Genomic DNA, 15,806 nt, shown 5'->3' with positions numbered 1-15,806 from the left:
CCCTATGCTATGTGCTGATGATGCTATGTATTCAGACCCTCCATTTCACTGATGAACACAACATCCTAAAGTCTGACCCCAAAGTTTTCTAACTGATGCCAAAAACATGTACCTTCAGAGAGGGGTACAGAAGACACATTTGAAAGGAGGGGTCCTGTGGCTTCTGGAAAGAAAGAACAAAACAAAGTACTCCTCATGAAAATCTGTATATGAGGCCTAGAAATTAAAATGCACACTGCCAAAGGACTGGCACTAGCAGATCAAATGGCTCAATAAAGACACAAGAATAATATGGCACCAAAATTATGAGTGCATTTTAGACTGTATAACAAACTAGAATATTCAGTTATTGCCTAAGATCTTTTTTTAATTTTCAAAACAAGAAAGTCCAGGGCATTAATCCAAAAGTCCCGTTTTCCATTAGCTCACAGGTTCATCAAATACAGCAACCATATATATTCTCAAAATGAAAATATACAAAGATATTTCTACTAAGTTGCAAGATCATATAGCAGAATGGGACTAGAAGTCAAAGAACATCACAAAGGATAATAACAACAATCATCTAGAAGAAGCTCTATTCACTCATTCTTTCATACTACAAGCATGAATGAGTTCCCATTAACAGGTCAGATATTACATTAGAATAAATATGAAAATTAATCAAATAGAATTCCTGTCTTCAAGGAGCTCACAATTTAAGAAATGAGGCAGACATTTTTTTAAGTATGTGAAGACAACAATAGGTTCTAGAGATGGATGGTGGTAGACGGTTGCACCACAATGTGAATGCCCTTGATGCTACTTAACTTTTAAGTTGTTAAAATGGTAAATTTTACATGTATATCTTACCACAATTTTTTTAAAAGGAAAATAACACTACACTGATTAATAAATGCTATTCTAGGGGTGTTTATCGGGGCCTTTGGAAGAATGGAGGAGAAAGTGCTGAGCTCTGCCAGCTGACGCTCTAAGAAATCAATATTCAACTCCAATAAAACCAACTCCTTCCTCCCTTTCTCACTGAACAAGGAAGTAAGAGCTTGAGATCCTTCCCAAAAAAAGCATTCTTCTTATAAGCAAAGACTAGCAAAAGTATTCTGGAAGCCACAACCACACTTCAGAGAGAATGCCACTGTGTTCTGACCTGTCAAAGTTTTGCTCCTTACTTTCTGTTAAGTTGTCATCACAAGCCAGGCGGGTCAAGCAGATGCTACTGGTAGACTGCTTTAGGGACAAGAACTGTCCAAACAAAGATGTGCTATTTTGCAAAAGAAAAACAGCTCCAAAGAAACTTAACAGAAGCAGCAAGCTGACCCAGGCAGAGGCTGGGCAACAAGGCCAGAAAAAATAAGAAATATCCTGAAAGGTTATAAAAAGCAGTAAGGTATTGGCAACCCTCACCTAATCTAGAAAAAACAACTAACTCAAGAGAAACTAGATATAACTGTTAGAAGCAAAGAAATAACTCAATGTAGATTGCTTCTGAGTTACATAATAATTTGATACCCCGTTTCATTATACAGGGCTCCAGAAGAATGATTTCAAGCCTTAACCCTGTTGAGTTTTCTGCTTGCTATTTCTTGTTCCCCACCCCTAACAACGGCTTAAGATTAAGACAAGGGTTAAGAAATTGTAGTTAGTGACAGATAGAAAAGACTACAAGACTATCAAGTTCAGTGGTTCCCAAGCTGGCTGTGCATCTGAAGCACTAGAGAAGCTGTTGGTAAGGACATACATTGTCCCAAAAATTCTGACTTAGGTGTGTCTCAGGTGCTGGGGAGCTCTACTGAGCTGATTACCTAGAAAGGTAAAGTAAATAGAGAAAGTAGCACTGCTGGGGAATTCAAAGAATAAATCAGATGGCCTGTCCCCAGTTCCATACCTTGTTGACTGCCCAACACTGCCTCTCAATGGAAAAGATGCATCCTAAAGATGCCTAGCTGCGGGCATTTATCAGCACTTCTCGAAATGTGGTTCAAAAAACTAGTAGAATTTCCTGGAGTGCTTATTTAAAATTCAAACTCCTAGGTCCCATGCCAAAATTAGTAAATTGTGATCTGGGGGTGGGACCTGGACTATGCATCTTTAAACAAGCTCCTAGTCCATTGATTCTGTGGCACACTGATGTTTCAGAACCAGCTGCAGCCTCAGGTGGCCATTATGGTAAACTCAAATGCCTGAGCCACTCTAGAAGGAAGAAAAGACCTCCATCTGACACTGAGGAAAGAGAGCGCAGGGCTGCCGTCATCAAATGACCAGGAATCTCTCAGTGACTCAGGCTCTTCTTTTGGGCTCTCGGAGGAACATGAGCACCAGTGCTTGGGTCACACAGAGACCTGGAACTCTGGGTTGTGGGCTGTACTGCTCTGGCCAGATCCCTACTGGCTCCCAGAAGCCTGGTTCTCAGACACCAACATTAGCCTTTCTTTTAAAGAACACTTAAAGTCGCCTTCTAGTAACCTGGAATATAATTTTTAAATCACAGATGCAAAAACATTTGCAACCAAATGTGGTATATTCACACAATGGAATATTATTCAGCCTTTAAAAGAGAGGAAATTCTGACACATGCTACAACATGGATGAGCCATAATAACATTATGCTAAGAGAAAAAAGCCAGTCTCAAAAAGGGATTCTGTATGATTCTGCTGATACAAGACTAACCAACACCACAGAGACAGAAAGTACAGTGGCTGCCAGGGGCTGGGGGGTGGGAGGGAATGGGGAGTTATTGTTTAACAGGTATAGATTTTCAGTTTTGCAAGATGAAAAGAGTTCTGGAGATGGATGGTGGTAATGAATGTACAACAATATGAATCTACTTAATATCATTGAACTATACACTTAAAAATGCTTACGATGGTAAATTTGATGTTACGTGTATTTTATTACAGAAAAAAAAAAAAAAAAAAAGGAGGGAAAAACCATTTGCAGGCTAGGTACAGTGGCTCATGCCTGTAATCCCAGTACTTTGGAAGGCCGAGGCGAGTGAATCACCTGAGGTCAGGAGTTTGAGCCCAGCCTGACCAACATGGTGAAACCCCGTCTCTACTAAAAATACAAAAAAAAAAAAAGAATTAGGGAAAGGATTCCCTATTTAATAAATGGTGCTGGGAAAATTGGCTAGCTATAAGTAGAAAGCTGAAACTGGATTCTTTCCTTACTCCTTATATGAAAATTAATTCAAGATGGATTAGAGACTTAAATGTTATACCGAAAACCATAAAAATCCTAGAAGAAAACCTAGGTAATACCATTCAGGACACAGGCATGGGCAAGGACTTCATGTCTAAAACACCAAAAGCAATGGCAACAAAAGCCAAAATTGACAAATGGGATCTAATTAAACTAAAGAGCTTCTGCACAGCAAAAGAAACTACCATCTGAGTGAACAGGCAACCCACAGAATGGGAGAAAATTTTTGCAATCTACTCATCTGACAAAGGGCTAATATCCAGAACCTATAAAGAACTCAAACAAATTTACAAGAAAAAAATAAACAATCCCATCAAAAAGTGGGCAAAGGATATGAACAGACACTTCTCAAAAGAAGACATTCATACAGCCAACAGACACATGAAAAAATGCTCATCATCACTCGCCATCAGAGAAATGCAAATCAAAGCCACAGTGAGATACCATCTCACACCAGTTAGAATGGCAATCATTAAAAAGTCAGGAAACAACAGGTGCTGGAGAGGATGTGGAGAAATAGGAACACTTTTACACTGTTGGTGGGACTGTAAACTAGTTCAACCATTGTGGAAAACAGTGTGGCGATTCCTCAAGGATCTAGAACTAGAAATACCATTTGACCCAGCCATCCCATTACTGGGTATATACCCAAAGGATTCTAAATCATGCTGCTGTAACGACACATGCACACGTATGTTTATTGCAGCACTATCCACAATAGCAAAGACTTGGAATCAGCCCAAATGTCCACCAGTGACAGACTGGATTAAGAAAATGTGGCACATATACACCATGGAATACTATGCAGCCATAAAAAAGGATGCATTTGTGTCCTTTGTAGGGACATGGATGCAGCTGGAAACCATCATTCTGAGCAAACTATCACAAGAACAGAAAACCAAACACCGCATGTTCTCTCTCATAGGTGGGAATTGAACAATGAGATCACTTGGACACAGGAAGGGGAACATCACATACCGGGGCCTATTGTGGGGAGGGGGTGGGGGAAGGGATAGCATTAGGAGATATACCTAATGTAAATGACGAGTTAATGGGTGCAGCACACCAGCAGGACACATGTATATATATGTAACCTGCACGTTGTGCACATGTACCCTAGAACTTAAAGTATACTAATAATTTAAAAAAATATACAAAAATTAGCTGAACATGGTGGCACACACCTGTAATCTCAGCTACTCAGGAGGCTGAGGCAGGAATTTCGCTTGAACCTGGGAGGTGGAGGTTGCAATGAGCTGAGACTGCACACTGCACTCCAGACTGGTCAACAGAGTGAGACTCTTTCTCAAAAAAAAAAAAAAAAAAAAAAAAACCATTTGCAATTATTTGAGAAAGCTGTCAACACCAATCAAGAGGTAACATACCTAAAGATAAGGTAAGGTACCTAGAGAAGTATATTGCAAAAAAATGAAATACAAGGAATGTCTAACTTTTAAAACACATTATCTTCTTAAGGTTTATTTTCAAGTCAATTATCAAATCAGAATATACTCCCACACCCAACTTATAATGTACCTGAAGTATAACAGCCCTATAAAACACACTTCTATGAAAAGATGTTATAGCTAAAATATACCTCTGCCTCTGAGGGGAGGGCTTGGTGCTCTAGACAAAGAAATGATGAAGAGCTGGGCAATCAAAGTATGGCAGAGGTAGAAAACTTGGTCATATTCTCAAGAGAAGAAGTACAATCCCCAAAGTAGCAAAGAACTATTCACACTAGAATATGTATGTCAATTGAGCATACATATAAGTAGAACAAAAAAAGCTAGGGTTCTTACTAAACTTTACTAATTTTAAGAGGTCTTAAAAATTATAATCATCAAGGGTTTCTTTGCAATTAATTAAACTAGCATTGTAAAAAATAAAAAATAAAAAAGTCTATGTATATATTGAGAACTTATTACGTCCCACCATCATATGCTGAGCAATGAAAGAGATAAAATATAAGATGGAAAAGCAAGGTGGCAGTGTAGAGAGGGCCTTGGACTTACTGTCAAAAGGCCTGGGTTCTAATCCTAGTTTGGGAAGTTGTGGGACATCGGGCAAATCACTTAACTAATCCCCCAAAACATCTGTTTCCTTTCTTGGCCAGGCACAGTGGCTCATGCCTGTAATCCCAGCACTTTGGGAGGCCGAGTAGGGTGGATCACTTGAGGTCTGGAGTTTGAGACCACCCTGGCCAACATGATGAAACCGTCTCTACTAAAAATACAAAAATTAGCTGGGTGTGGTGGTGCACGCCTGTAATCCCAGCTACTCAGGAGGCTGAAGCAGAAGAATCGCTTGAACCTGGGAGGTGGAGGTTGCAGTGAGCCGAAATCACACCATGGCCTGGGCAGAAGAGTGATACTCTGTCTCAAAAAAATAGAAAAGAAAAAGAAGAAAACTAGAAATCCTACTAGACCAAAATGATTATTCACCATTACTATCATAAAAAATTTTGAAGGTGAAAAGCAATACAATACTTGAAGAGCAAACAATTTAGACTAATCTAGAAAGGTTAACACGGTATCATAAAGGACTTATTCACTCTTATTCCACAAACAAACATATTATTAATACAAGTGGAGAAATGCCAAGGAGCCCTCAAGTATGTTTTACTTAAAGTATCCTTTTCCTGACCTAGGACAAAGGGTAACAGAAGAATAGCACTTTCTAACCACCTGTATAGTCATTACAAATCAAAGCTCTGATAACTCCGGTAATTCTTAAAGAAATTGTCCATCAGTGGGAGCACTCATATCATTCCATATTTTTTCTACAGACAAAATTGAATTTCAAAACATTCTCCCAAAGGCTGTGTATGATGGCTCACACCTGTAATCCCAGCATTTTGTGAGGCCAAGGCAGAAGGATTGCTTGAGTCCAGGAGCTCAAGATCAGCCTGGGCAACATAACAAGACCGTGTCTCTATGAAAAAGACTTTTTTTTTAATTAGCCAGGCATAGTGGTACATACCTGCAGTCCCTGCTACTCAGGAGGCTAAGGCAGGAGGATCACTTGAGCCCAAGAATTCGAGGCTGCAGTAAGCTATGACTGTGCCATTTTACTCTAGCCTGGGTGATAGAGGGCAACCCTGTCTCTTAAAAATTAAAAAATTAAAAAACACTTTCTTGAAAATAAGTATTTTCGTCTCCCTGAGTTTTATACTGAGAATGGTGACTGCCTCTGAAAAATAAAAATATAGTCTCTAATGGTGGGCTATTTAAATAATAAATAAATTTCCTCCACGTTATAATTCACTACTAAAAGAAAAGGGGTTTAATAATAAGCAATATACAGTCCTTTAAGGCTGCGCACTAGTCAAAGAAAAACAAAAGCCAGAGACCAAGGCCTCAGTTGCTTCTCATAACATTTCCTTGGTTATACTGACCCCTGGTGGTCCTAAAAGGGCTCTTTTTTTAAGGGGCTTATTTTTTCTTAGTTGAATGCCTCAAATTAACATACCTCAAATGATGAGTACCTGACCAATATACTTGTCTTCAAAAAGATAAAGATGCTTTACAGAATATAGAAAAGGGAAAATTATATTTGGTTCAAGACAAATTATTGTTACATAGTTTTCACACATTCGTTTTAAGCAAATACTGCTTTCTACTTACATGCAAAAGCACTGAACTTGGTCCCAGGAATAGAAAGGTGAGCAAGACCAGAAGGCCACCAGCTTTACAAAGGCTACTGTCTATCATGGACCACTAATTAAAAGTGACATGAATGAACTAAGGGAAGCACACAGCGCTATGGGAATGTCTGGAACCGTCAGGCCACTTTAGAGAATGCCTGCAGGTTAAAAGCAAGTAGCAAGAATAAGGAAGAAAAAACATTCCTAGCAGAGAGAACAGCATGATGAAAGGCTCTAGAATGAGACAGATGGGTGAATTTAAGAAACATAAGGGACATAAGATGCCTAAAGCATACAGTTCAAAAGGAAGGGTGGCACTTTACAAGGCTGAAAAGGTGGGCAAGGGCCAGATCTTGCAAATGCTTTTCATTTTTTAAGCACTTAAATTTCCTTAAGAACATTTCTTTCTATAAAAGCAATATGACAAGCCAAGACCACAAACCACAACATGATAAATCCTACAAATCTTTCAAAGTATAATCTCACATCTTTTGCAAAGTCTTCCTCTATTTTTCTATCCCCCTCTCATCGGGTACTTATTCTGTCCACCATTCAATGAACAAATTAATTCCTCTGCACCTGTTATCCAGCTAAAACTGCTCTTGCTGGTCATTGTGCAGAGGTGGCATCTGAATGGACCAACAATGGACACCTTGACCCAAGGGCAGCCCACCCACAGGCTGCCAGCCACCTGTGCAGAGGCTCCGTTAAAGACTGGGCGGAGGAGGGTCCAAGATGGCCGAATAGGAACAGCTCCAGTCTACAGCTCCCAGTGTGAGCGATGCAGAAGATGGGTGATTTCTGCATTTCCAACTGAGGTACCGGGTTCATCTCACCGGGGGCTTGTCCAACAGTGAGTGCAGCCCACGGAGCAGGGCGGGACATTGCCTCACCCGGGAAGTGCAAGGGGTCAAGGAATTCCATTTCCTAGCAAAGGGAAGCCGTGACAGATGGTAACTGGAGAATTGGGACACTCCCACCCTAACACTGCACTTTTCCAACGGTCTTAGCAAATGGCACACCAGGAGATTATATCCTGTGCCTGGCTCTGAGGGTCCCACGCCAACAGAGCCTCATTCAATGCTAGCACAGCAGTCTGAGATCAAGCTGGAACATTGCAGTGAGGCTGGGGGAGGGGAGTCCGCCATTGCTGAGCCTTGAGTAGGTAAACAAAGCGGCTGGGAAGCTCAAACTGGGTGGAGCCCACCACAGCTCAAGGAGGCCTGCCTGCCTCTGTAGACTCCACCTCTGGGGGCAGGGCATAGCTGAACAAAAGGCAGCAGAAACATCTGCAGCTTTGAAGAGAGTAGTGGTTCTCCCAGAGCACAGTTTGAGACCTGAGAATGAACAGACTGCCTCCTCAAGTGGATCCCTGACCCCAGGTAGCCTAACTAGGAGACACCTCCCAATAGGGGCCAACTAATGCCTCAGACAGCCAGGTGCCCCTCTGAGACAAAGCTTCCAGAGGAACAATAAGGCAGCAACATTTTCCATTCTGCAATATTTGCTGTTCTGCAGCCTCCGCTAGTGATACCCAGGCAAACAGAGTCTGGAGTGGAACTCCAGCAGACTCCAACAGACCTGCAGCTAAGGGTCCTGACTGTTAGAAGGAAAACTAACAAACAGAAAGGACATCAACACCAAAACTTCATCTCTACGTCACCATCATCAAAGACCAAAGGTAGAAAAAACCACAAAGATGGGGAGAACCCAGAGCAGAAAAGCTGAAAATTCAAAAAATCAGAGGGCCTCTTCTCCTCCAAAGGAACGCAGCTCCTCGCCAGCAACGGAACAAAGCTGGGCGGAGAATGACTTTGATGAGTTGAGAGAGGTAGGCTTCAGACGATCGGTAATAACAAACATCTCTGAGCTAAAGGAGGATGTTCGAACCCATCGAAAGAAGCTAAAAACCTTGAAAAAAGACTAGATGAATGGCTAACTAGAATAAACAGTGTAGAAAAGTCCTTAAATGACCTGATGGAGCTGAAAACCATGGCATGAGAACTACATGATGCATGCACATGCTTCAGTAGCTGATTTGATCAAGTGGAAGAAAAGGTATCAGTGATTGAAGATCAAATGAATGAAATGAAGTGAGAAGAGAAGTGTAGAGAAAAAAGAGTAAAAAGAAATGAACAAAGCCTCCAAGAAATACGGGACTATGTGAAAAGACCAAATCTACATCTCCTTGGTATACCTGAAAGCGACAGGGAGAAAGGAACAAAGTTAGAAAACACTCTGCAAGATATTATCCAGGAGAACTTCACCAACCTAGCAAGGCAGGCCAACATTCAAATTCAGGAAATACAGAGAACACCACAAAGATACTCCTCGAGAAGAGCAACTCCAAGACACATAATTGTCAGATTCACCAAAGTTGAAATAAAGGAAAAAATATTAAGGGTAGCCAGAGAGAAAGGTCGGGTTACCCACAAAGGGAAGCCCATCAGACTAACAGTGGATCTCCTGGGAGAAACTCTACAAGCCAGAAGAGAGTGGGGGCCAATATTCAACATTCTTAAAGAAAAGAATTTTCAACCCAGAATTGCATATCCAGCCAAACTAAGCTTCATAACTGAAGGAGAAATAAAATCTTTTACAGAAAACAAATGCAGACAGATTTTGTCACCACCAGGCCTGCCTTCCAAGACCTCCTGAAGGAAGCACTAAATATGGAAAGGAACAACTGATAAAAGCCACTGCAAAAACATGCCAAATTGTAAAGACCATCAATGCTAGGAAGAAACTGCATCAATGAATGAGCAAAATAACCAGCTAACATCATAATGACATCATAATGATCAAATTCACACATAACAATATTAACCTTAAATGTAAATAGGCTAAAAGCTCCAATTAAAAGACACAGATTGGCAAATTGGATAAAGAGTCAAGACCAATCAGTTTGCTGTATTCAGGAGACCCATCTCACATGCAGAGACACACATAGGCTCAAAAGGGATAGAGGAAGATCTACCAAGCAAATGGAAAACAAAAAATTCAGGGGTTGCAATCCTAGTCTCTGATAAAACAGACTTTAAACCAACAAAGATCAAAAGAGACCAAGAAGGCCATTACATAAAGGTAAAGGGATCAATTCAACAAGAAGAGCTAACTATCCTGAATATACATGCACCCGATACAGGAGCACCCAGATTCATAAAGCAAGTCCTTGGAGACCTACAAAGAGACTTAGACTCCCACACAATAATAATGGGAGACTTTAACACCCCACTGTCAACATTAGACAGATCAATGAATCAGAAAGCTAACAAAGATAGCCAGGAATTGAACTCAGCTCTTCACCAAGTGGACCTAACAGATATCTACAGAACTCTCCACCCCAAGTCAACAGAATATACATTCTTCTCAGCACCACATCACACCTATTCCAAAATTGACCACATAGTTGGAAGTAAAGCACTCCTCAGCAAATGTAAAAGAACAGAAATTATAACAGTCTCTCAGACCACAGTGCAATCAAACTGGAACTCAGGATTAAGAAACTCACTCAAAACCGCTCAACTACATGGAAACTGAACAACCTGCTCCCGAATGACTACTGAGTACATAACAAAATAAAGGGAGAAATAAAGATGTTCTTTGAAACCAATGAGAACAAAGATACAACATACCAGAATCTCTGGGACACATTCAAAGCAGTGTGTAGAGGGAAATTTATAGCACTAAATGCCCACAAAGAAAGCAGGAAAGATCTAAAATTGACACCCTAACATCACAATTAAAAGAACTAGAGAAGCAAGAGCAAACACATTCAAAAGTTAACAGAAGGCAATAAATAACTAAGATCAGAGAAGAATTCAAGGAAATAGAGACACAAAAAAGCCCTTCAAAAAACTAATGAATCCAGGAGCTGGTTTTTTGAAAAGATCAACAAAATTGGCAGACTGCTAGCAAGACTAATAAAGAAGAAAAGAGAGAAGAATCAAATAGACTCAATAAAAAATGATAAAGGGGATATCACCACCGATCCCACAGAAATACAAAGTACCATCAGATAATACTATAAACACCTCTATGCGAATAAACTAGAAAATCTAGAAGAAATGGATAAATTCCTGGACACATCCACCCTCCCAAGACTAAGAAGTTGTTGAATTCCTGAATAGACCAATAACAGGTTCTGAAATTGAGGCAATAATTAATAGCCTACCAACCAAAAAAAGTACAGGACCAGATGCATTCACAGTCGAATTCTACCACAGGTACAAAGAGGAATTGGTGCCATTTCTTCTGAAACTATTCCAATCAATAGAAAAAGAGGGAATTCTCCCTAATTCATTTTATGAGGCCAACATCATTCTGATACCAAAGCCTGGCAGAGACAATAAAAAAAGAGAATTTTAGACCAATATACCTGATGAACATTGGTGCAAAAATCCTCAATAAAATACTGGCATACCAAATCCAGCAACAATCAAAAAGCTTATCCACCATGATCAAGTGGGCTTCATCCCTCAGATGCAAGGCTGGTTCAACATATGCACATCAATAAATCTAATCCAGCATATAAACAGAATCAAAGACAAAAGCCACATGATTATCTCAATAGACGCAGAAAAGGCCTTTGACAAAATTCAACAGCCCTTCATGCTAAAAACTCTCAATAAATTCGGTATTGATGGGACATATCTCAAAATATTAAGAGCTATTTATGACAAACCCACAGCCAATATCATACTGAATGGGCAAAAACTGGAAGCATTCCCTTTAAAAACTGGCACAAGACAGGGATGCCCTCTCTCACCACTCCTATTCAACATAGTGTTGGAAGTTCTGGCTAGGGCAATCAGGCAAAAGAAAGAAATAAAGGGAATTCAATTAGGAAAACAGGAAGTCAAATTGCCCCTGTTTGTAGATGACATGATTGTATATTTAGAAAACTCCATCACTCAGCCCAAAATCTCTTTAAGCTGATAAGCAACTTCAGCAAAATCTCAGGATACAAAATTGATGTGCAAAAATCACAAGCATTCTTATACACCAATAACAGACAGACAGAGAGCCCAATCATGAGTGAACTCCCATTCACAATAGCTTCAAAGAGAATAAAATATCTAGGAACCCAACTTACAAGGGATGTGAAGGACCTCTTCAAGGAGAACTACAAGCCACTGCTCAGTGAAATAAAAGAGGACACAAACAAATGGAAGAACATACCATGCTCATGGATAGGAAGAATCAATATCGTGAAAATGGCCATACTGCTCAAGGTAATTTATAGATTAAATGCCATCCCCATTAAGCTACCATTGACTGTCTTCACAGAATTGGAAAAAACTACTTTAAAGTTCATATGGAACCAAAAAAGAGCCCACATTGCCAAGACAATCCTAAGTCAAAAGAACAAAGCTGGAGGCATCACACCTCCTGACTTCAAACTATACTACAAGGCTACAGTAACCAAAACAGCATGGTACTGGTACCAAAACAGAGATATAGATCAATGGAACAGAACAGAGCCCTCAGAAATAATACCACACATCTACAACCATCTGATATTTGACAAACGTGACAAAAACAAGAAATGGGGAAAGGATTCCCTATTTAATACATGGTGCTGGGAAAACTGACTAGCCATACATAGAAAGCTGAAACTGGATCCCTTCCTTAAGACCTTACACAAAAATTAATTCAAGATAGATTAACGACTTAAATGTTAGACCCAAAACCATAAAAACCCTAGAAGAAAACCTAGGCAATACCATTCAGGACATAGGCATGGGCAAGGAGTTCATGACTAAAACACTAAAAGCAATGGCAACAAAAGCCAAAATTGACAAATGGGATCTAATTAAACTAAAGAGCTTCTGCACAGCAAAAGAAACTACCAACATAGTGAACAGGCAACCCACAGAATGGGAGAAAATTTTTACAATCTACTCATCTGACAAAGGGCTAATATCCAGAATCTACAAAGAACTTAAACAGATTTACAAGAAAAAAATCAAACAACCCCATCAAGAAGTGGGCAAAGGATATGAACAGACACTTCTCAAAAGAAGACATTTATGCAGCCAACAGGCACATGAAAAAGTGCTCATCATCACTGGTCATCAGAGAAATGCAAATCAAAACCACAATGAGATACCACCTCACACCAGTTTGAATAGCGATCATTAAAAAGTCAGGAAACAACAGGTGCTGGAGAGGATGTGGAGAAATAGGAACATTTTTACACTGTTAGTGGGACTGTAAACTAGTTCAACCATTGTGGAAGACGGTATGGCGATTCCTCAAGGATCTACAACTAGAAATACCATTTGACCCAGCAATCCCATTACTGGGTATATACTCAAAAGATTGTAAATCATGCTGCTATAAAGACACATGCACACATATGTTTATTGCGGCACTATTCACAATAGCAAAGACTTGGAACCAACCCAAATGTCAACCAATGATAGACTGGATTAAGAAAATGTGGTGCATATACACCATGGAATACTATGCAGCCATAAAAAAGGATGGGTTCATGTCCTTTGTAGGGACATGCATGAAGCTGGAAACCATCATTCTGAGCAAACTATTGCAAGAACAGCAAACCAAACACCACATGTTCTCACTCATAGGTGGGAATTAAACAATGAGAACGCTTGGACAGAGGATGGGGAACATCACACACCGGGGCCTGTCGTGGGGTGGGGGAGGGGGGAGGGATAGCATTAGGAGATATGCCTAATGTAAATGACGAGTTGATGGGTGCAGCACACCAACATGGCACATGTATACATATGTAACAAACCTGCACGTTATGCACATGTACCCTAGAACTTAAAGTATAATAATAAAAATAAATGAATAAATAAATAAAATAAAGACTCTGGGCATGATGGTTATGTAGCTAAGCCAATGGAATGAGAACTGAAGAACACCTCAAAGGTTGGCAGAAGAGTGAAAGGAGAACAGAGCAGACCATGGGAGACAGAAAAAGCAGCTGGCCCCAAAACATCAGTGCTTGTGCTAACGATAAACCCTCTTTATCACCAAGCTGGTCTGAGCACCTTACAATTCCTCTGCTACTGCACTGCCTTGTGTTTGTCTGTCCCCCTTATGTCATTTAATTTTTATCATATTGTTCATGTCACCACGACAATGACCTTTGAAAATGGAGGTCATGTGTTTACCTTCTTTGTATTCATCACAGCCATATAAGTCCTTAACACATACTGGGTTAGTGGGTGGGTGGGTGGGTGGATGGAAGGATGGATCGATGGATGGATGGATGGATGGATGGATGGATGGATGGATGGATAGACAGATGGACAAAAAAGGTGATTCTGAAGAATTTAAGTGGGAACTGAAAATAATATTCAAACTACTTTAAATTCACAGTGTGCTTCCTAATCTACATCACCATCATTCTCCACATGCTCCAGTAACATCAACTTCTCCCAGATCCCCGGACACATAAGGTTCTCTTCCATTTCCCTACTCCTACACCAATTTTTCCCTATCTTCTAAGTTTCACAAATGCCTTTCTCTTTCCACTTTCTCTACAAGCTCAGATATAAAGAATCCCACTGCCCCTAGAACTCATCACACCCTGCTCTAGGCTTCCATTTATAACAGTGGTTATTATTACACTGTTATAAATAAGAAAATAAGCAAAGACCACACTGCAAATTGTCCATGACTTTAATGGTCATGCGTTACATTGTTCTCTAAAAGTATGAACCCCTTTCATAATATGGCCTCCAGTGTTCTTTAAAAACCACATCATACATTCAATAGAGCTTCTGCTACATTAAAAAGGGTAATATTGGTAAACACATCATATAAACACCCATAAAGATGCAGGGTAGCCATGAAGCAAACGGTGAGAGTCCGTTGTGCCTCCAGCACTCTTCTCATTCATACAGGTCAATTCACACACGAGTCCCACCTACTCAAGGCTCAGCAACAATGCTTAGAATAAGCTATAATTTCATGCATTTCATATTACATATCTTCCCCTTTAGATACAGAAAAAATTTATTATATATTATATGTTTATATGTCACATAAATATATTATAGAAAAATATAAAGGTTTACATGTTATATACTGAATGACCAATTTATATCACATAAAACAGTTAAGTCTCATTGCTTTTTAAGTGTTTATGTCTCATTGTATTTGTGTCTCATTCATTTCAATGAATGCCCTTAATTTAGATTTATATGCCATTTAATGCCCTCCATTTAGATTTCAGAGCTATACAAGTCGGCAGCAAATAAAGGCAATAGGTGTAGAAGCTAGGGAGAAAGGATTGGGGATGAGAGGTTGGTGTGGTTATTTAAATCACTGTTTCTTAAAACAAAGATAAAAGTAGGTTAGTCTAATCATTCATTAGGAGTCATTATTCTAAGGCATAAAATTTGCCAAATAATAGCTATGTATTCATTACTTACTTTTAAAACAATGCATGAAACAAATAAGTAAACACTGTGTACTAAAATGTCAAAATGTTTTAACTTTTACACATTATATCATAGAAAAAGACAACAGTGATGAAAATTCTAATATGTTAGAATGAAGGCTAAATAAACCCTTGATAAACATCATAAGTTAAAAATAAACCGCTTAAATTGTCTAAATGTTCACCTTAATTTTTTTCTCTTCATTGTATAAACGACTTTGGAGATATTTCCCCACCTGACCTAATTAAATCACTTTAACATTCCCCCAAAAAATATATTTATACTCACATTCACTTGAACTTGAATAGACCAATCGCCAAGTATTGGATGGGAAGATAGCTGAAAAGTTTTGGAAATGACTCCAAGATCACTTTGTTGTGACAGCCACTGTTGGATCAAATTTGATTTGGGGTCCTAAAATGAAAACCAGACATGTAACTATGTAGAGGCTGCCCATGTGCATGTGTATCTTATCAGGTTAGGAATGATGCCTGGCCGCATTCCCACCCAGATCCAGAACTTTACTCCAAAATACGAT

At 39.5% G+C, this 15,806-nt stretch overlaps 1 protein-coding gene across 3 annotated transcripts in view; it reads right to left on the bottom strand.

The window, feature by feature from the left end:
• CD109 (CD109 molecule) overlaps positions 1–15,806 on the bottom strand; it is a 139,406-nt gene that overhangs the window by 86,564 nt on the left and 37,036 nt on the right. For all 3 annotated transcript variants that reach the window (XM_025383238.1, XM_025383239.1, XM_025383237.1), the window contains one exon: positions 15,557–15,682. In XM_025383238.1, coding sequence (XP_025239023.1) covers positions 15,557–15,682 — 126 coding nt within the window. The remainder of the gene's footprint in view (positions 1–15,556; positions 15,683–15,806) is intronic.

Source organism: Theropithecus gelada, chromosome 4 (genome assembly GCF_003255815.1).
Source record: "Theropithecus gelada isolate Dixy chromosome 4, Tgel_1.0, whole genome shotgun sequence".
In the NCBI taxonomy this organism is placed as follows: domain Eukaryota; kingdom Metazoa; phylum Chordata; class Mammalia; order Primates; family Cercopithecidae; genus Theropithecus; species Theropithecus gelada.
This window is presented reverse-complemented; position numbering and strand designations above follow the sequence as displayed.